The sequence below is a fragment of the Cyprinodon tularosa genome, unplaced genomic scaffold (assembly GCF_016077235.1).
Source record: "Cyprinodon tularosa strain WSP-4 unplaced genomic scaffold, ASM1607723v1 ctg719, whole genome shotgun sequence".
In the NCBI taxonomy this organism is placed as follows: Eukaryota; Metazoa; Chordata; class Actinopteri; order Cyprinodontiformes; family Cyprinodontidae; genus Cyprinodon; species Cyprinodon tularosa.
In genome coordinates, this window is record NW_024039473.1 from 25,326 (window position 1) to 53,036 (window position 27,711).

Here is a 27,711-nt window from a genome sequence, read left to right on the forward strand (position 1 = left end):
TGTGATTTATTGTTCTTGACGTGAGGTCGAAGATGACAGGATTCTTCAGAACGGGGGAGTCACTGGTTATTAGTTAGCTGAAGTTGATCCATTACTGATGCCTTCACCAGCAGACGACAAAGCAGATGATGATGCTTTGACTGGAGCCGTGGAGCAACCAGACTAAACACGCTGAGCGCGTCAGACCGACTGACTGACAGACGGTCAAACAGACACCAGATGGAAAAAAGAGTCACGGTTCAGGAGATTTTTCAACCCTCAACTCATTCACAGCTGAGGAGGGATGAAGAAGTTGAGAGGAGGAGGGCGGGAAAAGGTAGGATGAGTCACCGGGGGGAGGAGGGTGAAGGAGAGAGAGGGAGGTGTACTTATGGTTGAGTGGCTCGCACTAGAGAGAGACCGGCCCACTCCACTAAAATCATTCAACTGGTGAACGAGGGAGCACACTCAACTCTGACGGAGCGAGAGAGGGAGGGAGCAGCAGAGGTAAAGAGAGAGAGAGGAACTCCCTTCATCTGGGATAACTTAGTCCTTCTCTAACACACACTCTGCACAGACTTCACCCCAGGAACAAGCTCCGTCCTGCAGCTTTTTTTCCCTCATCCATTCATCTCCTCTCAGAGTTTTTCCTCTTATTTTTTTCTTCTCCTTCTTTCTTTCTTTTTTCCTTTCTTTCGTGTGACGCCTCCACATTTTGCAGCCATCTGTCCCTGACAAAAAGATAAGGATTACTCATTTTCTCCCCTGCCGTTGTGTTTTTTCTCTCTTGTTTCTTTACAGTTTTTTCCGTTGGGTTGGCAGGTGGACTGTGAGCTGAGCTGAACTTTGCAGCCTCCAAACTTCTGACAGAGGAGACAAAGACAGAAGGACAGAGAGGAGCCGGAGCGAGGAAAGGAATCTTCTCCGTCTCAAGGACTGAATTTTGATTGACTTTTGTCCTGATTTGGACTCTCGGAGATCCGACTGCCTCTTCAGAGCAGCCTCTCAGGTGTTTTGCTGGCAGCATGTCTTTGTTACCTTTACTGGGCTGGGCCCTCCTGGTCCTGGTGCAGATCCAGAGCGGGAAATCCTCCGTGGACCTGAAGTCCAGGCATCAGCCCATCTCCCTGATGGTCCAGTCCTTACCGGATGCCTCCAGCGTCCACTGCCCATCCTGCGCCCTGGCCAGGATGAGGAGAAATGAAGGGACGCCAGCCGCCGGCGACGACTTGCTCGGGTACGAGGAGGAGAAGGCGGCTCAGCCGGACGTGGTGGAGGCGGTGAAGAGGCACATCCTTAACATGCTCCACCTGCAGGCCCGGCCCAACATCACCCGGCCGGTGCCGCGCGCCGCACTCCTCAACGCCCTGCGCAAACTTCACGTGGGGCGAGTGGCCGAGGACGGCAGCGTGCAGATCGAGGGCGAGGAGGAGTCGAGAGGGCGGGGAGGTCCTGGAGGAGGCAAGGGGGGAGGAGCGGCGGCGGCAGCTCGGGCGGGAGACGGCGGCGACGCGCCGGAGACGACGGAGATCATCACCTTCGCCGAGGCGGGTGAGTCTGACAGTCTTCCTGGTTCCACTCACACTGATGACATCACTAAGGATGTGTGCGATGAAATGCAGACCCTGGAAACAGTTTGTCCACCTGCTTAGTTCCACCTGCACGCTCCCTGACGCAGCCTGTCACCTCTGTAACTGCCTCCTGCTCTCAGCGGGAGCCGCTGGTTCTGCTGCTCCTCTGAGCGCTGGAGGGTCTCCCTGACAGACGGTAGCAGCGGAGCGTAAATCAGCCAGAGGCAGAAAGGGACGCAGGTCCGGTTTGAAACGCAGCTGCGCCCCCTCCCACCTGCACACCACAGTTAGACTCCACGGTCTCAGCGTTTCCAAAGGGAAATTATTTGTCCTGAAGGTCCGGTCCTGTTGTGGGATTCTTAAAATGCCTCACCTGCCAGCTGTGGGCCGGCTCTGACGTCTGCTGGATTTCCTGTTGCTGCAGTTCAGGTTTCTGTAGGTGAGTCTGGAGCAGCAGATGGAAAAGATTTTAATGAAGTGGATCTTTGCAAACAGGCTGAGAGGAGCAGCTTCACTGAAAGGAAAATACAGCGTAGATCTGCATGAAGAGCGCCTCTCTGTGGAGATCAAAGCCTCAGACGTGGTTTCAGTGTCTCTCAGGGTTCATCAGCTGCAAACAGAAGAAACTCCAGAACATAGAAAGGTTTTTCTAAATTCTATTCAGTGTATTTCTATAGCTCCAATTCACATCATGTCATCTCAGGTCACTTTCCAGTTCACCAGATCATCCAGTCAGATTGATTCAAAGTTTTCTATCTAAGGAAAACCAGCTGATTGCATCGACTCATTGACTCTTCAGCAATCCCTCACACTAAGCATGCTTGTAGCGACAGTGGAGAGGAAAAACTCCCTTTGAACAGGAAGAAACCTCCAGCAGAACAAAAAAAAACACTAATCTTTTCCGGCTCGGTCCAGATAGCTGCATGAGGAAAAATTGGTAGAACTTTAGAGAACTGGTCTTCTAAAGGTCCGTCATGATGTGGTTTTGCTTCCACCGGGGGAGGGGCGGTCTTCAGTAAGGGTCCGACATCTTCAAAGCCTCTATGGTTGGCTGATTCTGATCCTGCTGGACGTTCCTCTCTATTGATCCCAGTCCTGAGTCGGGATGAGAGACCGAGTCTCTTCACTAGTCGTCTTATAAATTGGATTTAAGTGGATGCTGTAGAACCCAGTTTGACTAAACTGGACTGACTGACTGACTGACGTGGTTCTGGAGATTAACCAGATCCGTCAGACCAATGTTCTGATTTGACTCTTAAGAAATGGAGTAAATTAAACATTTTTAAAAACCTCAGATGTGTTGAATGTGATGCTGGTTCGGTCAGACCAGCGTAGCCATAGTCAATACGCAGCATAAGACCTCAGATTTGCGTTTCTCCTTTTAGTTTTGTACGAAAAATAGACTTTAAACTACCTGGATGGGCGGTTAGCCCTTTAGTCATGCATCAGATCCCCATACGCTTAAAAAAAACACAAGAAAGTAAGACATTAAATAGTTTTTTTGTACATGACTTAAGAGATACATGCCCTCTGAGGTAATTTAAAGTTTATTTTTGGTACAAAACTAAAGCAATAAACGGGTATTGACTATGGGTATGCTAATCTGACAGAACCTCGGTCCAGATCTGCTGAATCGGGTCCAACAGCCTCTTTGACTTTCCTCTCGGTTGGTTTTTGCAGCTTCTGTCGCAGCAGGCGGCTGCTGTAAACTCTGCAGAGCGCCGGACTCTTAAACGGCTCCAGAAGTTCCTTTCAGTCAGCAGAACCTGGCGCCACCAGAACCCGGACCGCTCCCTTCAATCAGCCTGACTCAGGGTGTGACGTAGGGACGGAATGGGTTCTCCGGGTCGGTACCAGCTTGTGTTTTGACTGGACTCCTGCTGCTCCATGCCGCTGCAGAGAAAACGCAGCGGTTAGACAGAGCCGCCTTTACAGTCGACATCTTGAAGCAATTTGCGCCACGTAAAGTAAGAAAAAGCACATTTGCGGATGAACTATTTACATTTTTGTCGAGTTGAAAATGATTGGATCAAACAGCAGCTTGAACATTCAGAGTTCTGCCGTAGGAGATTCGGTTTCTAAACAAAGCGCAGAGCTCATCAGTCACTCCGACCGTCTCACAGAGCCGCCTCCTTTTGAGGTTAGCGTCTAACGAGGCCATCAGCTCTCAGACTGCTTCCAGTTGCTTCATGCAGCTTCTGGCTCCAGTTTCTGCACATTTTAACACAATTATAAGGATCTGGACACTTTAATAAAGACATCATGAAATGATTCTAACTAACGATTTGTTGAAGTTTCTGCAGTAAAATTAACTGAAACTAAACATTACAAACCAGTGTGGTTTGTTTCATATATTAATTTATCCTATTTACTCATTATAAAAGGCCACACCATCCCTGAGTGAAGCTGTTTGTAGCTTCTTCCATAACAAACCGGATTCTTTCTCAGGTTTATTCATAACATTTTACAGTTTACTGTAATTAGTTTTTACTCTGACTACTTTCCATTATTGTAACTAAGGAGGAACGAACGCTACTCAGGCAGAACAGGGCTGATTACCGAGCTATAAGGGATTAACCGTTCTCTCTTTGGTAAAATAAAATAAAAGGCAAATAGTTTAACACTTTTTTCCATCAACACCAGTTAAACAAATTTATAATTCTTGGATTGAAAAAACAAAACAGAAAAAGGTTGTTTTTTTTGAGAGACAGAAGGAGGAGAAAGAAGATCCTCTGAACCTGAGGAGGTGAAATAAATCAGTGGAAAAAAGCGATAGTCATGATCTACCAGCAGGGGGCGTCTATGAGTTTTTTAAACAAACTTTATTCACAAATAAAGAATATACAGTTGCAGACAGTAGTAACAAAACTACAGAATTCCATGAAACAGAGAAAAAAAAGATTAGAAATGAAGTTCACCACTTAGGGTTATAAGTTTCACAGCTTTAGAGTTGGTGCATATTTTTAAGGAGTCCAAAAAACAACATGAGCTCTAAAAACAGTGAGGTTGGGTTTGTTTTTAGCAAATTTACAAACATGTATGTGGAACTTTGCTAACAGAATAAGAACATTTATAATCTATTCTTTCCCAGACATACTGAACATGTTTAACATTTAGCGCAATAAGTATTTTGCATTTCCCATTAACAAAATTATTGAAGTCGCACCAAAAAACGTTGCTAAAAGAGCATTCCCAAAAAGGTTGGTTAATGTTTCCTGATCGATGTGACAGAAGGAACAAAGTGGATCAATATTTGGAATATATTTGTTTTCATTACTGAATTAACAGGATAACATCTGTGTAACATTTTAACAAACACTTCCTGTATTTTATTAGAAATACAGGAATATTGTTCCAAAAAAAGGTTGAGGCAGGTTTGCTAACAGTTTTCCTCTGGATTATTTCTGTTATATGTTTATTTCCAGTTTTAAAATTAAGGAATTGATCTGAATTCCCAATAAATAATTCTGGAAATCTGGGATTCTGGACGTTACCTGATGTTGAGGCGTCTATGAGGAGCCTTGCATGACGCCGATCATTGAGCAATCATTTGGACTGAGCCGAATAACCTGAAGGTACCAAATGGACCAAACAGGCCACCGTCTTTAAATGTCCCAAAAATAAAAAAATCACGCTGCTGTTTGTTTAAAACCAATTAATCCATTGTTTTTAAATTCTAGTTTAACTAATAAAGTACTAACTTTATCTAGTCGGGTATTTAATGATATGAAGAACTTTTCTATATTTATTTCTTTAAAATGTTTGCTAACTAAATATGGCAACACATTAAAAAAATTATATTGTTATAATGAATCTGTTAAAATTAGATTTGCTTACATTAAATTTACTACATAGATGTGATCCTGTTTAGCTTGGAATGAAATCAAACCTGGTTATTAGATTTTTACAAAACTTTGATTTGAATCAATAATTTAAAATTAGAAATAAAAGCCTCCTTTGGTTCCAAGCACCTGTGCTGTGAGGCCCCTAAATGGCCCCTGGGCCTCACTTTGGACACATCACTGTACGTAGATCTTTGACACATAGAAGCTGTTTGGCCCCTGATTTAACCTCCGCGTTCCAGCCTCCTGCATTAAATCCTATAGGAGCTTTCCGTACCCCCTGAACCCTCGGAAATAAACGGTGCATTCAGGGAGCTCTGTAATTATTTTGGGATGGAGAAGGCGGCTGAGGGAGTCAGGGATGACTGGATTCTTGGCTGAGATGAAGCGTCAACCTCTGTTTAGCAGCTCGGGGACAATATCTATCTGTCCCTGTTTTTTTTCCTGTCCTCTGTTTAGAGCCTGTCCCTGTTTACCTTCCCCCCTCTTCTCCCCTCACTCACCACACACAGAGGACAATTAGGCTAATTGAACTTAATTGAACACATCATTAGCGACATTCCTGAATCCACTTTCATCCGCCTGCTCTGCTCCGCTCCGTGCGCTAACCTCAGCCCACCCCTGGCAGCCGGAGTGCGGAATAATCCCGTCTTTGTTGGGCCTATCCTGGCAGAGCGGCGACCTGCTTGGGGTCACTTCGATGACCTCTGAGTCAGCTGATTGGAGGGCAGGAACATCTGTGTGATGTGGAACCAAAGCGTAGCTGGCAAGTAGTCACCTGTAGTTAGTTGATCGTCAGTCCCCCCCCCCCGCTCTGCTCCATGGCATCGGCGTTTTCGAGAATTTTACATGCGGCTGCGGTCCTGACACGGCCGGGTTTATTGCCGTCCTCCCGTTGGTCTCTGCTGTGATGTGGGGCAGAGATCCTCTATGTGTGGACAGATGAATCACTCCGTAGTAAACTTCCACAGACCGCGATCCTCAATATGTGTACTTGTGAGTTTTTGTGTGCTGGTGAAACGTCATCAGCCCCGGCACTGTTTTAATAAGAACACAAGACTCCCCTCCCTCCTTACCCAGCATGCATCACAGCAGACTTGTCCGTCCTCCAGACTGACAGCTGTCCCAGCATGCACTGCGGCAGCAGCAGCTTCCAGGTTAGCGCTCACAGAGCTCAGAGTGTTAAGTTAAAATTTTTTAACTTTTTTGTTGCCGTTGTTAAATAAAAGTACGTTTTAAGATCATTTGAGGTGAGAAAATTATACTTTAAGCTTCATTATATGATTTATTAGCTGATTTAGTGCGAAATTTAAAAAGGTTCAGATGTTGAGACGACCGTGGCAACCAGTAGAGCTCCAAGGCTAACCGCAGTCAGGGCTAACGTTAGCCCGTCTGCAGTGGCCAGGGCTATTGTTAGCCGTCTGCGGCAGGCAGGGCTAACATTAGCTGGTCTGCAGTGGCCAGGGCTATTGTTAGCCGTCTGCGGCAGGCAGGGCTAACATTAGCTGGTCTGCAGTGGCCAGGGCTATTGTTAGCCCGTCTGCAGCGACCAGGGCTAAGGTTAGCCCATCTGCGGCAGTCAGGGCTAACGTTAGCCCGTCTGCAGTGGCCAGGGCTATTGTTAGCCGTCTGCGGCAGGCAGGGCTAACATTAGCTGGTCTGCAGTGGCCAGGGCTATTGTTAGCCCGTCTGCAGCGACCAGGGCTAAGGTTAGCCCATCTGCGGCAGTCAGGGCTAACGTTAGCCCGTCTGCAGTGGCCAGGGCTATTGTTAGCCGTCTGCGGCAGGCAGGGCTAACATTAGCTGGTCTGCAGTGGCCAGGGCTATTGTTAGCCCGTCTGCAGCGACCAGGGCTAAGGTTAGCCCATCTGCGGCAGGCAGGGCTAACGTTAGCCTGTCTGCAGTGGCCAGGGCTATTGTTAGCCCGTCTGAAACGGCCAGGGCTAAGGTTAGCCCACATGCGGCAGGCAGGGCTAACGTTAGCCTGTCTGCAGTGGCCAGGGCTATTGTTAGCCCGTCTGAAACAGCCAGGGCTAAGGTTAGCCCACATGCGGCAGGCAGGGCTAATGTTAGCCCGTCTGCAGTGGCCAGGGCTATTGTTAGCCCGTCTGCGGTGGCCAGGGCTATTGTTAGCCCGTGTGAAACAGCCAGGGCTATTGTTAGCCCGTCTGAAGCGGCCAGGGCTAAGGTTAGCCCACATGCGGCAGGCAGGGCTAATGTTAGCCCGTCTGCAGTGGCCAGGGCTATTGTTAGCCCGACTGCAGTGGGCAGGGCTATTGTTAGCCCGTCTGTAGTGGCCACGGCTATTGTTAGCCCGTCTGCGGCAGGCAGAGCTATTGTTAGCCCGTCTGCGGCAGGCAGGGCTAATGTTAGCCCGTCTGTAGTGGCCACGGCTATTGTTAGCCCGTCTGCGGCAGGCAGGGCTAACGTTAGAGAGAAGGTTCTGATGGTCCTTCTGAGAGATTCCAGGCAGTGGCAATCTGACCTGTTGCTGCTGAGGTGAAGAAACAATAGTCCGACTGGAAGAGTCCGATTTAGACCCTTCAGAACCAAAAACTTTTGAACTGTTGGAACTGCTGGTACCGCTCATAATTCTGTTCTATTCAGTTTATTTCTATAGCACCATTTCACAACACATGACATCATAAAGCAGAATGATGAAAAAGGGGTCCCTATGTCCTCCAGCAGTCTAAGCCTATAGCAGCAGAACTATAGAGATAGATCAGGATAACCTGAGCCACTCTAACTAGAAGCTTTATCAAAAAGGAAAGTTTTAAGCCTAGCCTTAAAATGACCAACTGGTGTTTTACTTTCAGTCCATCATCCCATAAAGTTCTGGATGTTCTTGAAGGATCCATCTCAGGAGGAGTTTATTAAAATCACTCCAGACAACCGGAGAATACTTCTTTCACAGATCAATGCAAACAATCTACAGATAGAAATTTATGAGGAGTTTTTGTTCTGAAGGATGCAGGATGATCCACTGGTTCTGCTGCTGTTCTGAGCCCAGATAAACAGGAACCAGAGGTTTGGGTTTCTGGTTTTATGCTGATCCAAGCAGCTAGATGGGTTCTGTGGGAGCTTCAGAAAACGGTCCATGTTCTGGATGCTGGGAGGATGTGTGGCGTTTCCTTCAGCGGACAGACACTCAGTGTACGTCTGGTTCTGTTCATCAGGAGCGTCTGATTGGAGCTCCAGTACAGCTTCAACCAGAACAACTGGACCTGAGCTGCTGTGGTGGAAACCGTCTCTGATTGAAGCTGGTTCCGTTGGACTTTATAAATAAACGTCTGTGGGAACGGACTCAGCAGCTTTCATTTGGTTCAGATTGTTCCGGTTCCCAGAGGTTAATATGATTTCTAGATGAGGTCTGAAAATGAAAACCATGTCAGAGGCGGCTAACCATGACAGATGGTCTGTGTAGGAAAACAGAGCAGCTGAGGTCGGTTTGATGTTGGAACGACTCCCTGCTGTTTGAAGCCCGGCTCCCTCTGCTGGAACCGTTTTACGCCTCCTTTTTTTATCCGTCTCCAGCAGCCGGCGCACATGATGGGATGCTCTGCGGCGCAAACCGACGCGGTTTTCACACTCAGAGCCTCCGTTTGCTCCCCAGGAGCCGCTCTGCCTTCGCTTCATGATGATCCACGACGCTAACGCCGAGAGGCCAGACGGAGGACAGGTCTCTCTGCCAGACCTCATTCCAGACAGCCAAACATGCATTATAGATGTAACTACGGAAGACCATTAGGGCCAATGGAAAAAAAAAAAATTAACTGATTTTTTTTATTTTATTTCAGTATAGTGTGGCGAAAAAGTTAGAATTCTGACTTTAATCTCAAAATTCTGACTGAATTCTGACAATAAAAAAGTCAGAATTCTGGAAAAAAAAAGTCAGAATTCTGACTTTTTTTATTGTCAGAATTCAGTCAGAATTCTGACTTTAAAGCCAGAATTGGGGGAAAAAAGTCAGAATTCTGAGAAAAAAGTCAGAATTTTGATTTTAATCTCAGAATTCTGACTTTTTTCACATGTTAAAATTAAATAAAATGTAAAAATCAGTTAACTTTTTTTTTCAGTGGCCCTAATCCTCTTCCGTATGAATCACACATAGAGCAGAAAAAAACGGATTCCTCTCTAAGGACTATATTCTATATTTTCAGTTTATGTTGTGTTAAATGCATTTGTTTGGATTTATTATGTTTATGAAAACACGCCATTCTGGCTCAAATCAGGCTCAGGTAACATCTGCACACATGTGGAATAAATTCATAACATAAATGATCAGCAATAATTCATCTCCAGGTCAAACATGTTTCAATTAAAAACTAAACGAGTGAAACGAGGATCTCCATCCTGAGGCGTCTAGAAAGGTTCACTGATTCTGTCTCTGTTGGAATTGAGAAAGTTCTAGAAAGGCTGCTGACTATAACTAACCTTAGAACAGAGTTTGAAGAAAGTGTTCCTCTCACTCCTGAGCAGGGGCGGATTTAGGAAATGTGGGGCCCTAGGCAAAGACAGGCAGGGGGCCCTCTGAATGGAGAAGACATAAAACAGCCCCATTCTCCAGATAGAGAAATGTTAATAGAATAGACATCCATTATCTGTTCTAGGTTGTGTCCCTCTCTTCTTGTCCCTTTTCTTCTTGTTTTCCTCTCTATGTTTTGTACTCAGCTGACTTTTCATGCTGTCTCTAAAGGAATGAAAGATTTTTTCCAAGCACTAAGCTCACTTAGCTGATTGCTCCTTCCTGTGTTTCCAAAAAGGCCAAAGTAAATAACCCAGTCCTTCTTTTCACTGTAGACAAGCCATGATCTGCTTATCTGTTCTCCATTTTTCATTTGGATGAAATAATAGCTGCATGAATCATGACAGCAGACAAGATAGAGGAGAGCAGGAGGCGGGGTTACCAATCTACTCGCTCTGGAGAGCAGAGTTCGCTGCTTTTAGATGTTGTCTCCAAAGTCTCCAGTAGCAGAAAAAAGTCTCTAGATTTGGCGCTAGGAGCTTTTTAGAAATCAAAGTGCTAGAGGGGTCTGAAAAGTCGTAGGGAAGCGGCTGTTCCAACTGTTGCATTTCCGAATTCTCCCAAGTGGCGCCCGACTTTACACGAGTGAATAAAGTGAATGTGATTGGTCGTTTATCAAGGGGGCGGGATTGTTGTGGCGGAAGGTTCGCAAGCAAGTTAGGTTGTGGCCGGTTTGTGAGAAGCATCTTGCTAACCAGTTAGCAACTTAGTGCTAGCAGGTTCCCAATGGGAAATTCCATTAGGACCAAGTAGCACTAAATTGCTAACCAGTTAGCAACTTAGTGCTAGCAGGTTCCCAATGGGAAATTCCATTGGGACCAAGTAGCACTAAATTGCTAACCAGTTAGCAACTTAGTGCTAGCAGGTTCCCAATGGGAAATTCCATTAGGACCAAGTAGCACTAAATTGCTAACCAGTTAGCAACTTACTGTTAGCATGTTCCCAATGGGAAATTCCATTGGGACCAAGTAGCACTAAGTTGCTAACCGGTTAGCAACTTAGTGCTAGCAGGTTCCCAATGGGAAATTCCATTGGGACCAAGTAGCACTAAATTGCTAACCAGTTAGCAACTTAGTGCTAGCAGGTTCCCAATGGGAAATTCCATTGGGACCAAGTAGCACTAAATTGCTAACCAGTTAGCAACTTAGTACTAGCAGGTTCCCAATGGGAAATTCCATTAGGACCAAGTAGCACTAAATTGCTAACCAGTTAGCAACTTACTGTTAGCATGTTCCCAATGGGAAATTCCATTGGGACCAAGTAGCACTAAATTGCTAACCAGTTAGCAACTTAGTACTAGCAGGTTCCCAATGGGAAATTCCATTAGGACCAAGTAGCACTAAATTGCTAACCAGTTAGCAACTTAGTGCTGGCAGGTTCCCAATGGGAAATTCCATTGGGACCAAGTAGCACTAAATTGCTAACCAGTTAGCAACTTAGTGCTAGCACTAAATTGCTAACCACTTAGCAACTTAGTGCTAGCAGGTTCCCAATGGGAAATTCCATTGGGACCAAGTAGCACTAAATTGCTAACCAGTTAGCAACTTAGTGCTAGCACTAAATTGCTAACCAGTTAGCAACTTAGTGCTAGCAGGTTCCCAATGGGAAATTCCATTGGGACCAAGTAGCACTAAATTGCTAACCAGTTAGCAACTTAGTGCTAGCACTAAATTGCTAACCACTTAGCAACTTAGTGCTAGCAGGTTCCCAATGGGAAATTCCATTGGGACCAAGTAGCACTAAATTGCTAACCAGTTAGCAACTTAGTGCTAGCACTAAATTGCTAACCACTTAGCAACTTAGTGCTAGCAGGTTCCCAATGGGAAATTCCATTGGGACCAAGTAGCACTAAATTGCTAACCAGTTAGCAACTTAGTGCTAGCACTAAATTGCTAACCAGTTAGCAACTTAGTGCTAGCAGGTTCCCAATGGGAAATTCCATTGGGACCAAGTAGCACTAAATTGCTAACCAGTTAGCAACTTAGTGCTAGCAGGTTCCCAATGGGAAATTCCATTGGGACCAAGTAGCACTAAATTGGTGACTTAGAAACGACGCTGTCAAGGAACGCTATGGACAGAGGAAACATGCAAGAGGAGGAGAGTTTAGTGTCGGAGGTCGTGGATGAGTCTCCTCCGTCATCCATTTTTTATTCAGAGGAGGAAAGCGGGGACGAAGATGTTGTGGAAGAGGACGCCAGGGCGGCAGAAGCTTGGTTTGGTGTAGAAGGCTTCCAGCCGTACATGTTTGAGCCCTTGCCTCGCAACGCTGCCAGTTCTGTTAGCTCTACGCCTGCCGAAGACACAGACGTCCATCCCCGTGAACACTGGGACGCAACTCAATGGGAAAGGAAAGGATTCTGGTTTCAACCGTTGCGTATATTAGCTGCGACACATGAATCAAGATGCTATGACTGAAAACATTTGATTGACAGATGACCGTTGATATATGATTGGCCGAATTTAGGTGTTCAGGCTGACGTAGAACTAACTGGCCTGCAGAAGATAACGGAAAAAAACACAGATGTTAGGAGAGGATTTTTATTTTATAGAAATGTTCTAAATTTTGGGACAATATGTTCTGATAAGGAGAACATTTATATAAATGTTTAAGCCAGAATGATTTGACATTGAAATAGGAATTCCCTACGACTTTAAACTGGGTTGAGTTGTGACCATGTTCTGGGTGCAAAGCAGCAACAGAACTTCTAGAACGTTTGACTCTAGAAGGAAGTCCTCAGCGTTCTTCATGTTCCTCCAGTAAAGTTCTCCTCCTGAAGTCATGTGGAGAACTTGCAGTTTCTCTGGAAAGTTTTCTGTTTATTTCGTTGGTACTTGTTCCCACAAAGAGCTGCAGATGATTTTAACGATTCAGAGAAACAATCAAAGAATCTGCATCTGGAGCGGCTTCAACATTCCCCACAGCGACGGACAATTATGGGATGCATTCTGCAGATTGTTTTCATTAAAGTCAGAGCAGTACATCATGAGAAAATATGAAAAATGTTTGGATCTCCTACTCAGTCAAACCGTCTGCTTTTCTTTTGTTCGTCTGTCAGACGGAGTTTTATGGACTTCTGGGTTGGTCTCCTTTATACTTCATGTTTCATTACTTCCTGCCAGCATAACAGATCCGAAGGGAGTTTCCTCCCTGTTTTCGGGGAGCAGTCCAGTTGTTCAATTCAATTTCATTTTAAAGTGCCAATTTGACACATTATAAAAAGGATTTTTACACAGATGATTGAATCAGATTAAAGGAAAACCAGCTGATTCTATCCAATCACTGACTTTGCAGGATTTATTCCTCACAGAAGGGCATGTAGTGACATCAGCAGAGGCCGACTGGGGTTCAAGGACATAGAAGCAGACACAGAAAACAACATAGAAAATATGTTAGAAAAGCTAATACTAAACTAGCTTCAGACGAGCTCCGAGCCAGCTCCCATGTCAGAGGATGAAGAGAGCACATCCAGTTAGTCACAGTCAGAGAAACAGGACTACACTGGAAAACAGGCCAAGCTCCAACATCTAGAAACAAAGGTGTTGATGGCAGCAGCACAGCTGATATTTCTCTCCAGGATGGAGTCACAGCCAAACAGGAACAGACCAGATGAAGCTACTATGAGGAAAAGCAGAGAGAGCAGAACGTTAGAGATTGAACTAACAGATTCTGCAGAGTGGGAGAATAGAGATAGAATGAAGCAGAATGATGAAATGGGGGTCCCTATGTCCTCCAGCAGTCTAAGCCTATAGCAGCACAACCAGACATGTCAAGAAACAAACTAGAAATCCTTGGTTGCCTTACTTAAGTAGAAATGTTGCCCATCTATATTTTACTGGAGTAACTATTTTTAGACATCTTTTTACTTTCTACTCCTTACATTTTAAAAATAGTCTCGTTATTTTTGTTTTGCTCTGTATTTTAAAAAACCATAAAAATATTTAGTTTCATCCAGAAAATTAATGTCTTTGTGGTTGGACTCGGTGCTGCCCCAACTTGTTTCTCACCACATACTAAAATAAATATGTTCAAGATGATGCAAAGCTAAGTTTGACACCATTGGTTATAAAAACTAAGAACATTATATTGTAGAAAAATGTTCCATCGACAGAATAATGCAGATTAAGGTTTAAAGCTTCTGCCTTAACTTTTACACTTTAAGTCGCTTTAAAGTACTTTTACACTTTTAGTGGAGTAAAAAAGTTGATTCTTTTAACTTTTACAAAAGTGTTTTTAAACAGTAGGATTTATACTGGAGTAATAAACATAAGTACTTTTGACACCTCTGAGCATAACTGATGAAAAAGGGGTCCCTATGTCCTCCAGCAGTCTAAGCCTATAGCAGCAGAACTATAGAGATAGATCAGGATAACCTGAGCCACTCTAACTAGAAGCTTTATCAAAAAGGAAAGTTTGAAGTTTTGTTCCCTCTGAGCCATGAGAGGCAGGAGAAGCTGCTCATCCAGACCTTTCGAAAGGTTCCAGCTTTCAGGGGAAACATTTTCATCATTATAAACACAGCAGATCGTATAAACACATGATTTGCAATCCTACAGTGAAAGAAGGCAGTGAGCTGGTTTCCATCAGCGGAGGCTTCTTCTCACAGGTCGAGAGAACGCAGAACCGAGAGGCGGTCGTATGCTCCTTATTTCTCACGTTACTATAAAATCTGCTTTAAAGTAGTTTTTCATACCTTATATGGGCTAATCGGTCTTTATAGGCCTATGATGACCCTCTGGAACCACAGCTGGACAGTTGGTCTGCATTTCAGCTTCCTCCTGTTGCAGGTTGAGCTCATCCTGTCTTGTGATTTTGGTCCAAATGGACAGGATGAAAGGAGGTTGCCTTGTTCCAAACACCCAGGATGAAGAGGGTGTGGTTCTGTTGATGCCTCCACAGGTGGTCTGCTCCCTTATATATTCTGATCTTTTAAATTAAAATATGGATCAGAACCAAAATAGAGGAGATGCTGGACTCTTCTGGAGAACATCCAGACTCAGCCTGAGAGAGGAGCTCCGTCATCTGGAGGGAACCACTGCTCCTCCTTATCTAAGGCTGCTGTGGTTGATCTGGTCAGGAGGCGTCCTGGACAGCGTCCTTTAGAGGACGTCCCTCCTGGACCCACCAGCTCCTGACCTGATCTCAGATCAGCAGATGGTTCTAAAAGGAACTCAACAGAACTGCTCTGGAACCTGATGGGGAACCTGCTGCTTCTGCATCAGAACCGGAACCTGTTGGTTCTGCATCATAACCGGAACCTGTTGGTTCTGCATCAGTTGGTTCTGCATCAGAACCGGAACCTGTTGGTTCTGCATCAGTTGGTTCTGCATCAGAACCGGAACCTGTTGGTTCTGCATCAGTTGGTTCTGCATCAGAACCGGAACCTGTTGGTTCTGCATCAGTTGGTTCTGCATCAGAACCGGAACCTGTTGGTTCTGCATCAGAACCGGAACCTGTTGGTTCTGCATCAGTTGGTTCTGCATCAGAACCGGAACCTGTTGGTTCTGCATCAGTTGGTTCTGCATCAGAACCGGAACCTGTTGGTTCTGCATCAGTTGGTTCTGCATCAGAACCGGAACCTGTTGGTTCTGCATCAGTTGGTTCTGCATCAGAACCGGAACCTGTTGGTTCTGCATCAGAACCGGAACCTGTTGGTTCTCCATCAGTTGGTTCTGCATCAGTTGGTTCTGCATCAGAACCGGAACCTGTTGGTTCTGCATCAGAACCGGAACCTGTTGGTTCTGCATCAGAACCGGAACCTGTTGGTTCTCCATCAGTTGGTTCTGCATCAGAACCGGAACCTGTTGGTTCTGCATCAGAACCGGAACCTGTTGGTTCTCCATCAGTTGGTTCTGCATCAGAACCGGAACCTGTTGGTTCTGCATCAGAACCGGAACCTGTTGGTTCTCCATCAGTTGGTTCTGCATCAGAACCGGAACCTGTTGGTTCTGCATCAGAACCGGAACCTGTTGGTTCTCCATCAGTTGGTTCTGCATCAGAACCGGAACCTGTAGGTTCTCCATCAGTTGGTTCTGCATCACAACCTACAGGTTCCGGTTCTGATGCAGAAGCAACTGATGGAGAACCTGTAGGTTCTGCAGCCTTGATGCAGGTTCTGCAGATTCTAATGCAGAACCTGCAGAACCTGTAGGTTCTGCATCAGAACCGGAAACTTTAGGTTCTCCATCAGTTGGTTCTGCATCACAACCTACAGGTTCCGGTTCTGATGCAGAACCAACTGATGGAGAACCTGTAGGTTCTGCAGCCTTGATGCAGGTTCTGCAGATTCTAATGCAGAACCTGCAGAACCTGCAGAACCTGTAGGTTCTGCATCAGAACCGGAAACTTTAGGTTCTGCTTTAGAACTTGTAGGTTCTGCAGCCTTGATGCAGCCCTCTCTCATAAGGCAGGACGCTCTCATCAATGATCAGGACTCTTTATTTTCTGTCTCCAGGAGGTGACGATGATCTAAGCGAGATAATCGCCTCCGACGGTGACTTCAGATGCTCCGACCGACCGCCTGCCTCCTCTCACCCATTCACGCCGTTAGCTGAGCATCCCTGCTGCTCACATTCATAAACTGAAAATCGTGACTCTAGTTTTCTGCAGCCCACGAAGCAGAGCGGAGAGAGGGTGGATGTCAGCTCGCCGCCTGGCCCCCAGCTTCCACGGAAACATTAAGCTGCAGCACGTGTGTGTCAGAGTGAGCAAACAGTAGAGGAGCAGCAGTAAAAAAAAAAAAAGGCAGAGCGATGAAACAGAGCAGGAGGCTTTTACAGAGACCTCAGTTCAGGAAGCGTTTCCTGGATGTCTTCCTCTATCGCTCTAAAAGATGGACCAACATCTCCGTCTTTGGTCAGAACACTGATGATCAACCAGATCCTTAGCGATATCTGCTAATATGCAGCGTTGTCTTCCTCCTTTATCTGAATAATGCAGGTTTTCTTCTTCAGAAGCAGGAGGTTGAGAGTAAAGACCGCAGAGCTCCTGGTGGCAACAATTAGCTGCTATAAAAACCTGCTAACTCCGACCGCTGCTGCCGAGTCAGCAGGAAGGGGCCAATCAGAGGCCTCACGCATGATGAGTGCGTGCTGCTCGCTTTCTGGGAGGTGTTCACTGTGTGAACAAACTGATTGTTTGTTGTCATGGCAACCAGTAGTTTGAGGTTCAAATTGCTCTAGTTGCCATAAATCAAGGATCAGAATGTTTTGCTCATCAAGTCGGACCCGTTAAACAGTTGTCCAGCCAATCAGAGCGCAGAACAGGGAACTTATTTCACAAAAAGTTAAAAAACTAACCCTGTTCTCTACCTGTCCTCCTCAGGTGACTCTCAGGGCGTGGTCAACTTCGTCCTCTCCAACGAAGGAGGCGATATGTCGCTGGTGGAGCAAGCTAACGTCTGGCTCTTCCTGCGGTTAGCTAAATCCAACCGCAGCAAAACCAAGGTCACCATCCGCCTCTTCCAGCAGCGCCTGCTCACAAACGGACGCCCAGATCCTTCGCAGGACGACGTCCTCCTGGCAGAGAAGACCGTGGACACCCGGCGCAGCGGCTGGCACACCTTCCCCGTTTCTTCGGCGGTGCAGGCGCTGCTGGAGAGCCAGGGAAGCCCCACGCTGAGCCTGCGGGCGACCTGCCCGCTCTGCAGCGACACCGGCGCCACCCTCGTCCTGGTCTCCGGCGGCTCGGAGAAGTCGCAGCGCGGCAACCAGAGGGAGCAGTCCCACCGTCCCTTCCTCATGGCCGTGGTGCGGCAGGCGGAGAGCGCGGACTCCCGGCGGCGGAGGAAGCGTGGGCTGGAGTGTGACGGGAAGGTGAGAGTCTGCTGCAAGAGACAGTTCTTCGTCAACTTCAAGGACATCGGCTGGAGCGACTGGATCATCGCGCCCAACGGCTACCACGCCAACTACTGTGAGGGAGAGTGCCCCTTCCACATGTCTAGCTTCGGCGGCTCCTTCCACTCCACCGTCATCAACCGCTACCGCATGAAGGGCTACAGCCCCTTCCAGAACCTGAAGTCATGCTGCGTGCCCACCCGGCTACGGGCCATGTCCATGCTCTACTACAACGAGGAGCACAAGATCGTGAAAAAGGACATCCAAAACATGATCGTGGAGGAGTGCGGCTGCTCGTAATGACGCAAAGCCAACGAGGCGGAGCAAACTGGACCGGAGAGGCAGCGAGGGACGGCCTTTCTTCCTCCATTGCCTCGCTGAGTGAAACTCCACCGGTCTTGATGGCACTTTCTGAAAAAAAAAAAAAACTGAAGAAAAAAAAATCTAATATATTTTTGTTACAAATGGAGGGAGCAAGGCTTATTTATGAGGCGTTCAGGCACTGCTTCGACAGTTGGACTTCAGAGAGACGAGGTGCCTGAAAAACTGCAAACAGGAAGATCTCAAACTATGCAACTTGTTTCCTGTGTTCCATCTGCTTGTACTTTCCTCGGTTTCAATCTGTTTACTTCTTCAGTGACGGAGGAGGAGGAGGAGGAGGAGGAGGAGGAGGAGGAGGAGGAGGAGGAGGAGGAGGAGGAGGAGGAGGAGGAGGAGGAGGAGGAGGAGGAGACACTCTGTGTTGTTCTGAAGTCTGCAGTGAGGAGTGTGTGTGTGTGTGTGTGTTTGTTGAGAGATACTTGAATGAAACAAGTTAGCTCGGCTGCTGGAACCAAACACTTCTTTATGTTTTTAATATTATTATTGTTAGTAGGTATATTAATATTAATGTTAATAATAATATTTTTGTGTTATTATTTCAGTTTTTTATTTTAAAGATGCGTTACAAACATTTTGTATTTGTTGTTTTGTTTTTTTTGCACTATAGCAACACTTGCGTTTGGGTCAGAGTCCAGCAGGTCCAACGGGGAAACGGTCCCACATTCAAACGGTTCCACAGGGAAACGGTCCCCCGGGGAAACGGTTCCACGTGGAAACGATCCCACGGGGAAACGGTCCCACGGGGAAACGGTCCCACATTCAAACGGTTCCACAGGGAAACGGTTCCACGTGGAAACGGTCCCACGGTGAAACGGTCCCACGGGGAAACGGTTCCACATGGAAACGGTCCCACAGGGAAACGGTCCCACGGGGAAACGGTCCCACAGTGAAACGGTCCCACGGGGAAACGGTCCCACGGGGAAACGGTCCCACGGGGAAACGGTTCCACGGGGAAACGGTCCCACAGGGAAACGGTCCCACGGGGAAACGGTCCCACGGGGAAACGGTCCCACATGGGAAACGGTCCCACAGGGAAACGGTCCCACGGGGAAACGGTCCCACAGGGAAACGGTCCCACGGGGAAACGGTCCCACATTCAAACGGTCCCACAGGGAAACGGTCCCACATGGAAACGGTCCCACAGGGAAACGGTCCCACGGGGAAACGGTCCCACAGTGAAACGGTTCCACGGGGAAACGGTCCCACGGGGAAACGGTCCCACGGGGAAACGGTCCCACGGGGAAACGGTCCCACAGGGAAACGGTCCCACAGGGAAACGGTCCCACGGGGAAACGGTCCCACAGTGAAACGGTCCCCCGGGGAAACGGTCCCACGGGGAAACGGTCCCACAGGGAAACGGTCCCACAGGGAAACGGTCCCACGGGGAAACGGTCCCACAGTGAAACGGTCCCCCGGGGAAACGGTCCCACGGGGAAACGGTCCCACGGGGAAACGGTTCCACGGGGAAACGGTTCCACGGGGAAACGGTCCCACGGGGAAACGGTCCCACAGGGAAACGGTCCCACAGGGAAACGGTCCCACGGGGAAACGGTCCCACAGTGAAACGGTTCCACGGGGAAACGGTCCCACGGGGAAACGGTCCCACAGGGAAACGGTCCCACAGGGAAACGGTCCCACGGGGAAACGGTCCCACAGTGAAACGGTCCCCCGGGGAAACGGTCCCACGGGGAAACGGTTCCACGGGGAAACGGTCCCACGGGGAAACGGTCCCACAGGGAAACGGTCCCACAGGGAAACTGTCCCACAAGGAAACGGTCCCACAGGGAAACGGTTCCACGGGGAAACGGTTCCACGGGGAAACGGTTCCACAGGGAAACGGTCCCACAGTGAAACGGTCCCCCGGGGAAACGGTTCCACGGGGAAACGGTTCCACGGGGAAACGGTCCCACGGGGAAACGGTCCCACAGGGAAACGGTCCCACAGGGAAACTGTCCCACAAGGAAACGGTCCCACAGGGAAACGGTTCCACGGGGAAACGGTTCCACGGGGAAACGGTTCCACGTGGAAACGGTCCCACGGGGAAACGGTCCCACAGGGAAACGGTCCCACAGGGAAACTGTCCCACAAGGAAACGGTCCCACAGGGAAACGGTTCCACGGGGAAACGGTTCCACGGGGAAACGGTCCCACGGGGAAACGGTCCCACGGGGAAACAGTTCCACGGGGAAACGGTCCCACGGGGAAACGGTCCCACAGGGAAACGGTTCCACGGGGAAACGGTTCCACAGGGAAACGGTCCCACGGGAAACGGTCCCACAGGGAAACGGTTCCACGGGGAAACGGCTCCACGGGGAAACGGTCCCACGGGGAAACGGTCCCACAGGGAAACGGTCCCACAGGGAAACTGTCCCACAAGGAAACGGTCCCACAGGGAAACGGTTCCACGGGGAAACGGTTCCACAGGGAAACGGTCCCACAGGGAAACGGTCCCACAGGGAAACTGTCCCACAAGGAAACGGTCCCACAGGGAAACGGTTCCACGGGGAAACGGTCCCACGGGGAAACGGTCCCACGGGGAAACGGTCCCACAGGGAAACGGTTCCACGTGGAAACGGTCCCACGGGGAAACGGTCCCACAGGGAAACGGTCCCACAGGGAAACTGTCCCACAAGGAAACGGTCCCACAGGGAAACGGTTCCACTGGGAAACGGTCCCACGGGGAAACAGTCCCACGGGGAAACGGTTCCACGGGGAAACGGTTCCACGGGGAAACGGTCCCACGGGGAAACGGTCCCACGGGGAAACAGTCCCACAGGGAAACGGTTCCACGTGGAAACGGTCCCACAGGGAAACAGTCCCACAGGGAAACGGTTCCACGTGGAAACGGTTCCACGTGGAAACGGTCCCACGGGGAAACGGTCCCACGGGGAAACGGTCCCCCGGGGAAACGGTTCCACAGGGAAACGGTCCCACAGGGAAACGGTCCCACAGGGAAACTGTCCCACAAGGAAACAGTCCCACAGGGAAACGGTCCCCCGGGGAAACGGTCCCACAGGGAAACGGTCCCCCGGGGGAACGGTCCCACAGGGAAACGGTCCCCCGGGGAAACGGTCCCACAGGGAAACGGTCCAACATTCAAACGGTCCCACAGGGAAACGGTCCCACAGGGAAACGGTCCCACAAGGAAACGGTTCCACGGGGAAACGGTCCCACGGGGAAACGGTTCCACTGGGAAACGGTTCCACGGGGAAACGGTCCCACGGGGAAACGGTCCCACGGGGAAACGGTTCCACGGGGAAACGGTCCCACGGGGAAACGGTCCCACGGCGAAACGGTCCCACGGGGAAACGGTCCCACGGCGAAACGGTCCCACAGGGAAACGGTCCCACAAGGAAACGGTTCCACGGGGAAACGGTCCCACAGGGAAACGGTCCCACAGGGAAACGGTCCCACAAGGAAACGGTTCCACGGGGAAACGGTCCCTACGGGGAAACGGTCCCTACGGGGAAACGGTCCCACAGGGAAACGGTCCCACAGGGATACGGTCCCACAGGGAAACGGTCCCTACGGGGAAACGGTCCCACAGGGAAACGGTCCCACGGGGAAACGGCCCCATGGGGAAACAAAGTCCAGAAATGTCCCCTTTCACCATTTTAAGGTTCCTAGTGCTTAAAACCTGCAGCTTCTTGATAAAGATTCCTTCAGTAGATGGATGCTAAGCTAGTTAACAGGATACTGTTGGTCCACAGAAACCAGCTGGAGTTCAGTCAGTCTTTCTGCAGGATCAGAGCAGAAAACCTAAATCTTTTAATCTAAATGTACTGCAGATAGAAATAAAACTCCTTCTACTAGTAAGAAAACATCAGTTTCTGTTTGTTTCTGTCAAATTAGTTTCAGTTCTTAAAGTTACTGAACTTTAATGAATCAAACAGTGAGACCAAACCTTCAGACGGAGACACCTTTTCATTGCGGTTCTGATGGGACCAAGTTAATAACCCGAATGATTCAGCCAATAAGAAGCTGAAGCACCAATCATAAATTAGCCACCGCTTAGAGATGAAAAAGATTAATTCCTGCAGGGATGGATGCTCTGCTCTGAGAATGTTAAATAGGGAAACCTTGTCCTGATCAGCATAATTAATATATTTCGATGCAGAGATAATCTGAAGGCAAACGGGTCTGATTCACGTTTGGTTCTAAAGAACCGAGATCAATTCAGATGTAAAGCTTTCTCTTTAATTAAAGGCGCCAAACTCTAATCCTGGAATTATCACATTTCTATCCAAACAAATAAAGTGGAATTTATTAAATAGATTTCAGGGTTGGTCATTGATTAATGCTGATTATTAATAGGTTATGGATTGAAGGAATGAGGAAATCTGCTTTCTGGTCAAGCAAAAGAAAACTGAACCGTTTATCAAGAAAACCTGAAGGATTATTTATTTACACTCAAATGATTGAAAACTTTTCCTTTTTTTTAAACTAATTTTCCAGTATTTGATTTCTAATCATCTTTAGATCTGTTAACAATCTGTTTTTTTTTTTTTTTCTCTCAAACTGTGCCGGCAGAGGATTCCTCTCACCGTCTCAAAAAAGAAATGTTTGGTTTTGATCCTCCCGCTGACCTGCAGGGACCTCGATGCCAGAAGTCCTCACTCCGTTAAACTGCTAAATGGCTTCTGACAATCGCTGTCCTCAGAAAAAATCAGTCTTAGTAGAATCCTGCCGACAACGCCAAATTGTAGCGGGAAAAAAATATTCAACTATTTGCTTAGTTAAAAAAAAACAGCAATCAATGGATTTCACTCAGTCAGCACTTTATTTTTAAATCTTTGCAAAGAGAGAACAGTTCATCATACTGCCCTTATTACGGTAATCAGCCCTGTTCTGCCTGAGCAGCGTTCGTTCCTCCTAACTTACAACAATGGAAAGTAGTCAGAGTTAAAACTAATTCCAGACACTTTGGTTAAACTGTAACATGTTGTAAAACTCTGCTGAATCAGTATCTGGTTCAGGGATTGTAGAAAAAGCTCAAAGACTGTTTCATTTGTCTTTTTAAAGTTGTTTTTTATTTTGTCTCTTCTGTTTCTGCACATGAAAAATTTTTAATCTCATTTTCCCACAATGCTTTACTCTTTCATTTGCTCTTGGACCCTTTGAAAGGACGAGGAAAAGGATGTTTGTGAATGTCGACCATCAGTGTTTCTGCCTGGTTTCATGTTTTATTTTTATTTGTTTTTCCTGCCATCAGTGTTTAAACGGAGAGCAAAGCCTCTTCTTCTGGACCCAGAGTCCTCCTTCTGTCACAAATAAAACTACAACTAAACAAAAAGCCTAAAAAAACAAAGCTTAAAGCTGTTAAAAAAAATGTATGTGTTTAGATTCTGTTCTTTTTTTATATAAAATAAAATACAAATAATATAAATACCAACACTGAACAAAGTGGACAAAGAATAAAAGGTATATTTTTTATTCTGTATATATGGAAAGCCAGACTCCAATATGTTGCTTTGCTTTCTTGTACAAATGAAACGTGTTTGTGTCTTTTTTTTTTAAATCTTATTTATTTTACTGTATTCTTTGTTTTAGGCTTCACTATTAAATTCTGAAGGATGTACACCAAGAACATGTGTCGCTTTTTCTTCTCTGCAGCTGGTTTCCATGCAAAGTCAATGGTTGACGAGCTGATCTGGGAGCTGGCAGGGAGTCAGACGCAGCACTGCTGATGCAGAGCGCTATGATCACTCCTCTGAAACAGTTTATTAACGCCTAAATTAACTTCAAATGTAGAAACCTGCCGGCAGAATATGTTGGCTTTTATTATCCTGCTGCCTGCAGTTTGTAGCACAGACCTGAAAAACGCTAACATCTACTTCCAGCCGCCACCAACAGGAGGGGAGCCCCGCCCCTTCTTCTACGTCATGATATGGCAATTCCTCTCGGACAAACTGTATTGCATCCGTTTTTTAAAGATCAAATGTATTCTGGAATATTATTAGGCTACCTATATTTACTATTATTTTACAATTAACCAGCGATCTAAAGTAGCCGAAATTCGAAAACAGTCATTATCAGTCTTGAAGGAAAGCACTGCCGTCTAAGACAGACTGAGCTCTGCTATTTAATAAGGAGATAAAAAAAATTCTCCGTTTATTTTTATTCTTTTTATTAAGATCTGAGGACAGAGGAGGACAAATGGAACATCTTAAAAATGACTTTCATAGAGATTTTAGACCAATAAAACATTTATTCCACTTGTAGAAAACCAACAGTTGTTTTCTACACAAAGTTAAAAGTAGTGTAGCTTAATGTGGCTAACTGAGCGACTATAAATAATAAATAATTGTCCTTTACCACCATGACACATGTAACTGAGGGGGAGGGCCTAATAAGCTTATGCTTCATCCTCCTTTTTGAAACCTGATGTTTATGAAGCATTCAATGTAAATATTGTTAAATCATATATTTCAAAATAAATGAAAAAAAATGAAAAAGGAAATTAGCTAAAAGATGCTAACCTGTTAGCTACTGAGCGCAGCTAGCCACAGCGCTACCTAGCTCTTTATATCATGGCCTAACAGTTGCTTTGTTCACCAGAAACAGATTTTTTCGGTTTTCAGGTAAAACTTCATCGGTCATTAGACCAAAAGTTAGACAAAAACCTATTTAACTATTGTCCCCCATTCCAGGTAGGCAATAAAAAGTTCTACTGGATTCACTTTGCTTCTGCTCCGAGAGCGTTGCAAGCTCCCAGTTTGATCCCCACTACCTGCACCCTGGCTCCCTGAGCAAGACCCAAGTAGCGCCAATTCACATCATGTCATCTAAGGCTACGTTCACACTGCAGGCCTCGAATCTCAATTCTGATTTTTTTGCAAAATCCGATTTTTTGTTGTTGCCGTTCATATTTCAAAATACACTCACCGGCCACTTTATTAGGTACCCCATGCTAGTAACGGGTTGGACCCCCTTTTGCCTTCAGAACTGCCTCAATTCTTGGTGGCATAGATTCAACAAGGTGCTGGAAGCATTCCTCAGGGGGTTTGGTCCATATTGACATGATGGCATCACACAGTTGCCGCAGATTTGTCGGCTGCACATCCATGATGCGAATCTCCCGTTCCACCACATCCCAAAGATGCTCTATTGGATTGAGATCTGGTGACTGTGGAGGCCATTTGAGTACAGTGAACTCATTGTCATGTTCAAGAAACCAGTCTGAGATGATTTCAGCTTTATGACATGGCGCATTATCCTGCTGAAAGTAGCCATCAGAAGTTGGGTACATTGTGGTCATAAAGGGATGGACATGGTCAGCAACAATACTCAGGTAGGCTGTGGCGTTGCAACGATGCTCAATTGGTACCAAGGGGCCCAAAGAGTGCCAAGAAAATATTCCCCACACCATGACACCACCACCACCAGCCTGAACCGTTGATACAAGGCAGGATGGATCCATGCTTTCATGTTGTAGACGCCAAATTCTGACCCTACCATCCGAATGTCGCAGCAGAAATCGAGACTCATCAGACCAGCAACGTTTTTCCAATCTTCTATTGTCCAATTTCCATGAGCTTGTGCAAATTGTAGCCTCAGTTTCCTGTTCTTAGCTGAAAGGAGTGGCACCCGGTGTGGTCTTCTGCTGCTGTAGCCCATCTGCCTCAAAGTTCGACGTACTGTGCGTTCAGAGATGCTCTTCTGCCCACCTTGGTTGTAACGGGTGGTTATTTGAGTCACTGTTGCCCTTCTATCAGCTCCAACCAGTCTGGCCATTCTCCTCTGACCTCTGGCATCAACAAGGCATTTCCGCCCACAGAACTGCCGCTCACTGGATGTTTTTTCTTTTTCGGACCATTCTCTGTAAACCCTAGAGATGGTTGTGCGTGAAAATCCCAGTAGATCAGCAGTTTCTGAAATACTCAGACCAGTCCTTCTGGCACCAACAATCATGCCACGTTCAAAGTCACTCAAATCACCTTTCTTCCCCATACTGATGCTCGCTTTGAACTGCAGGAGATTGTCTTGACCATGTCTACATGCCTAAATGCACTGAGTTGCCGCCATGTGATTGGCTGCTTAGAAATTAAGTGTTATAGAGCAGTTGGACGGGTGTACCTAATAAAGTGGCCGGTGAGTGTATGTGCGACTTGTATGTCACAGGCCAGCCTGCTCTTTTTTTCCGGAAGTAAACATGGTAGTGCCGGCGCGCATCTATCGGTCTTTTCCAACCATAAAAACAAATTTTTTTCAATATTGTTAAACATAAATACTGCTCTCCGCATCATCATCTGTCACGGTTGTTGTTTTTCTTGCCGCTTCTGCGTAGCAGGACGCATAATAGTGACCTTTGTCGGGTATTAATGACGCAGGTCGCATTTGAAAAGATCAGATTCGTAACCCCACCTGAATACATCATCCTGATGCTTGTACCAGTTTAGTTCTGACGCTCGGCTGAAGCATCTTTGCTGCCCTGGCTGCGTGGTGGAAAAGTGGTTCTGATGCGTGGTGGGCGGAGTTACCCTATCCTTTCTCTGCCTGGAACAATGGCAGCTATATTAGCTGTGATCAGCGGGTAGAAAGTAGTTTGAATCTATGTTGAAGTGAGAAAGTCCTCCTGAAAACATGGTCTGTGCAGTCAGTTCATCCAGATTACTACATTTGAAGTTAATTTAGGCGTTAATAAACTGTTTCAGAGGAGTGATCATAGCGCTCTGCATCAGCAGTGCTGTGTCTGACTCCCTGCCAGCTCCCAGATCAGCTCCTCTGATTGGTTGATGCGGCGCGTCCAGCATCTAGTTACATTTTTTCAACTCCAGCAGCTGCTGCTTCTGAAGCGCTCAAAACCCACTGGGGACCTTTTGCTGCACCTTGATGCGCATCAATCATTGACCTAGCATGTAGACTAGCCGCTTCTGCTGCTTGCGATATGAATGTAGCATCAGTTTTCCTGGGAACGAACATCCCAGCAGGTTCAGAGAGTGGACAGAGGTTTGCAGGTCTGGCACAATTAGGGACAGAACTAACATTATGTCTGTTGATGATTTTAATCATTTTATGTGTTTATTGATGAGTAAATTCAAAGCTAATAGGATGGACTGACATGATTAGTGCTCGAATCACTCTTTCATTTATTGTTCTAACACACAGATAGTGGGGCATGTGTCATAAACAATATATAACAGCTGAAATAATATCTGATTAAATAAGATATTTTACCCCATATTAAAGTATCAGAAATATAAATTCCCAGATGGCTGAGAATTGTATCTAACATTTAATCACAACATTAATATGGCATCCAACCTGGATGGACATTGAATAGAAATGTAAAACAATGGGTTTAAAGTGGGTCATGAACAGAACCCTGAACCCAAACACAGCAGCAGGAAGAATCAAGCTGCTGCAGACTGATGAACAAAGGTTAGGTTTTGTCTACTGTCCTCCTCAGTGGAAACGTCCGTTTCCCACAGAGCTACACGATGACTCAGTGCTGCAACAGAGAGCCAGAAGCCTCCATCATTCAGGCCGAGCTCGCCCATAAACCTTCCCTCTACGCGCGCCGTGGCTTCCAACACTCACCAGGAAACCCCAACAAACAGCAGCCAGACCTGTCAGCCTAG

The 27,711-nt window shown here is 46.8% G+C and overlaps 2 protein-coding genes across 2 annotated transcripts; both read left to right on the forward strand.

Moving 5' to 3' along the window:
• The first annotated feature begins 357 nt into the window (after positions 1 to 357).
• On the forward strand, positions 358 to 18,099 carry inhbaa (inhibin subunit beta Aa). The gene is made up of 3 exons (XM_038269058.1): positions 358 to 486; positions 781 to 1,530; positions 17,239 to 18,099. Exons 2-3 carry the CDS (start codon positions 1,005 to 1,007, stop codon positions 18,048 to 18,050), a joined length of 1,338 nt encoding a protein of 445 aa, XP_038124986.1. The 5' UTR covers positions 358 to 486; positions 781 to 1,004; the 3' UTR covers positions 18,051 to 18,099.
• Positions 18,050 to 27,711, forward strand: LOC119772601 (basic proline-rich protein-like). Its single transcript, XM_038269061.1, has 3 exons — positions 18,050 to 18,145; positions 18,739 to 21,749; positions 27,540 to 27,711. Exons 1-3 carry the CDS (start codon positions 18,050 to 18,052, stop codon positions 27,709 to 27,711), a joined length of 3,279 nt encoding a protein of 1,092 aa, XP_038124989.1.

What these genes read in the sequence shown, in the direction of transcription:
- LOC119772601 (XM_038269061.1), top strand. Translation starts at nt 18,050, where the DNA reads ATGACGCAAAGCCAACGAGGCGGAGCAAACTGGACCGGAGAGGCAGCG. An exon ending in CGCTGAGTGAAACTCCACCG is followed by an intron (nt 18,146 to 18,738) that starts GTCTTGATGGCA and finishes TTTGCACTATAG; the next exon opens with CAACACTTGCGTTTGGGTCA. An exon ending in TCCCCTTTCACCATTTTAAG is followed by an intron (nt 21,750 to 27,539) that starts GTTCCTAGTGCT and finishes TGTCCTCCTCAG; the next exon opens with TGGAAACGTCCGTTTCCCAC.
- inhbaa (XM_038269058.1), top strand. Translation starts at nt 1,005, where the DNA reads ATGTCTTTGTTACCTTTACTGGGCTGGGCCCTCCTGGTCCTGGTGCAG. An exon ending in CATCACCTTCGCCGAGGCGG is followed by an intron (nt 1,531 to 17,238) that starts GTGAGTCTGACA and finishes TGTCCTCCTCAG; the next exon opens with GTGACTCTCAGGGCGTGGTC.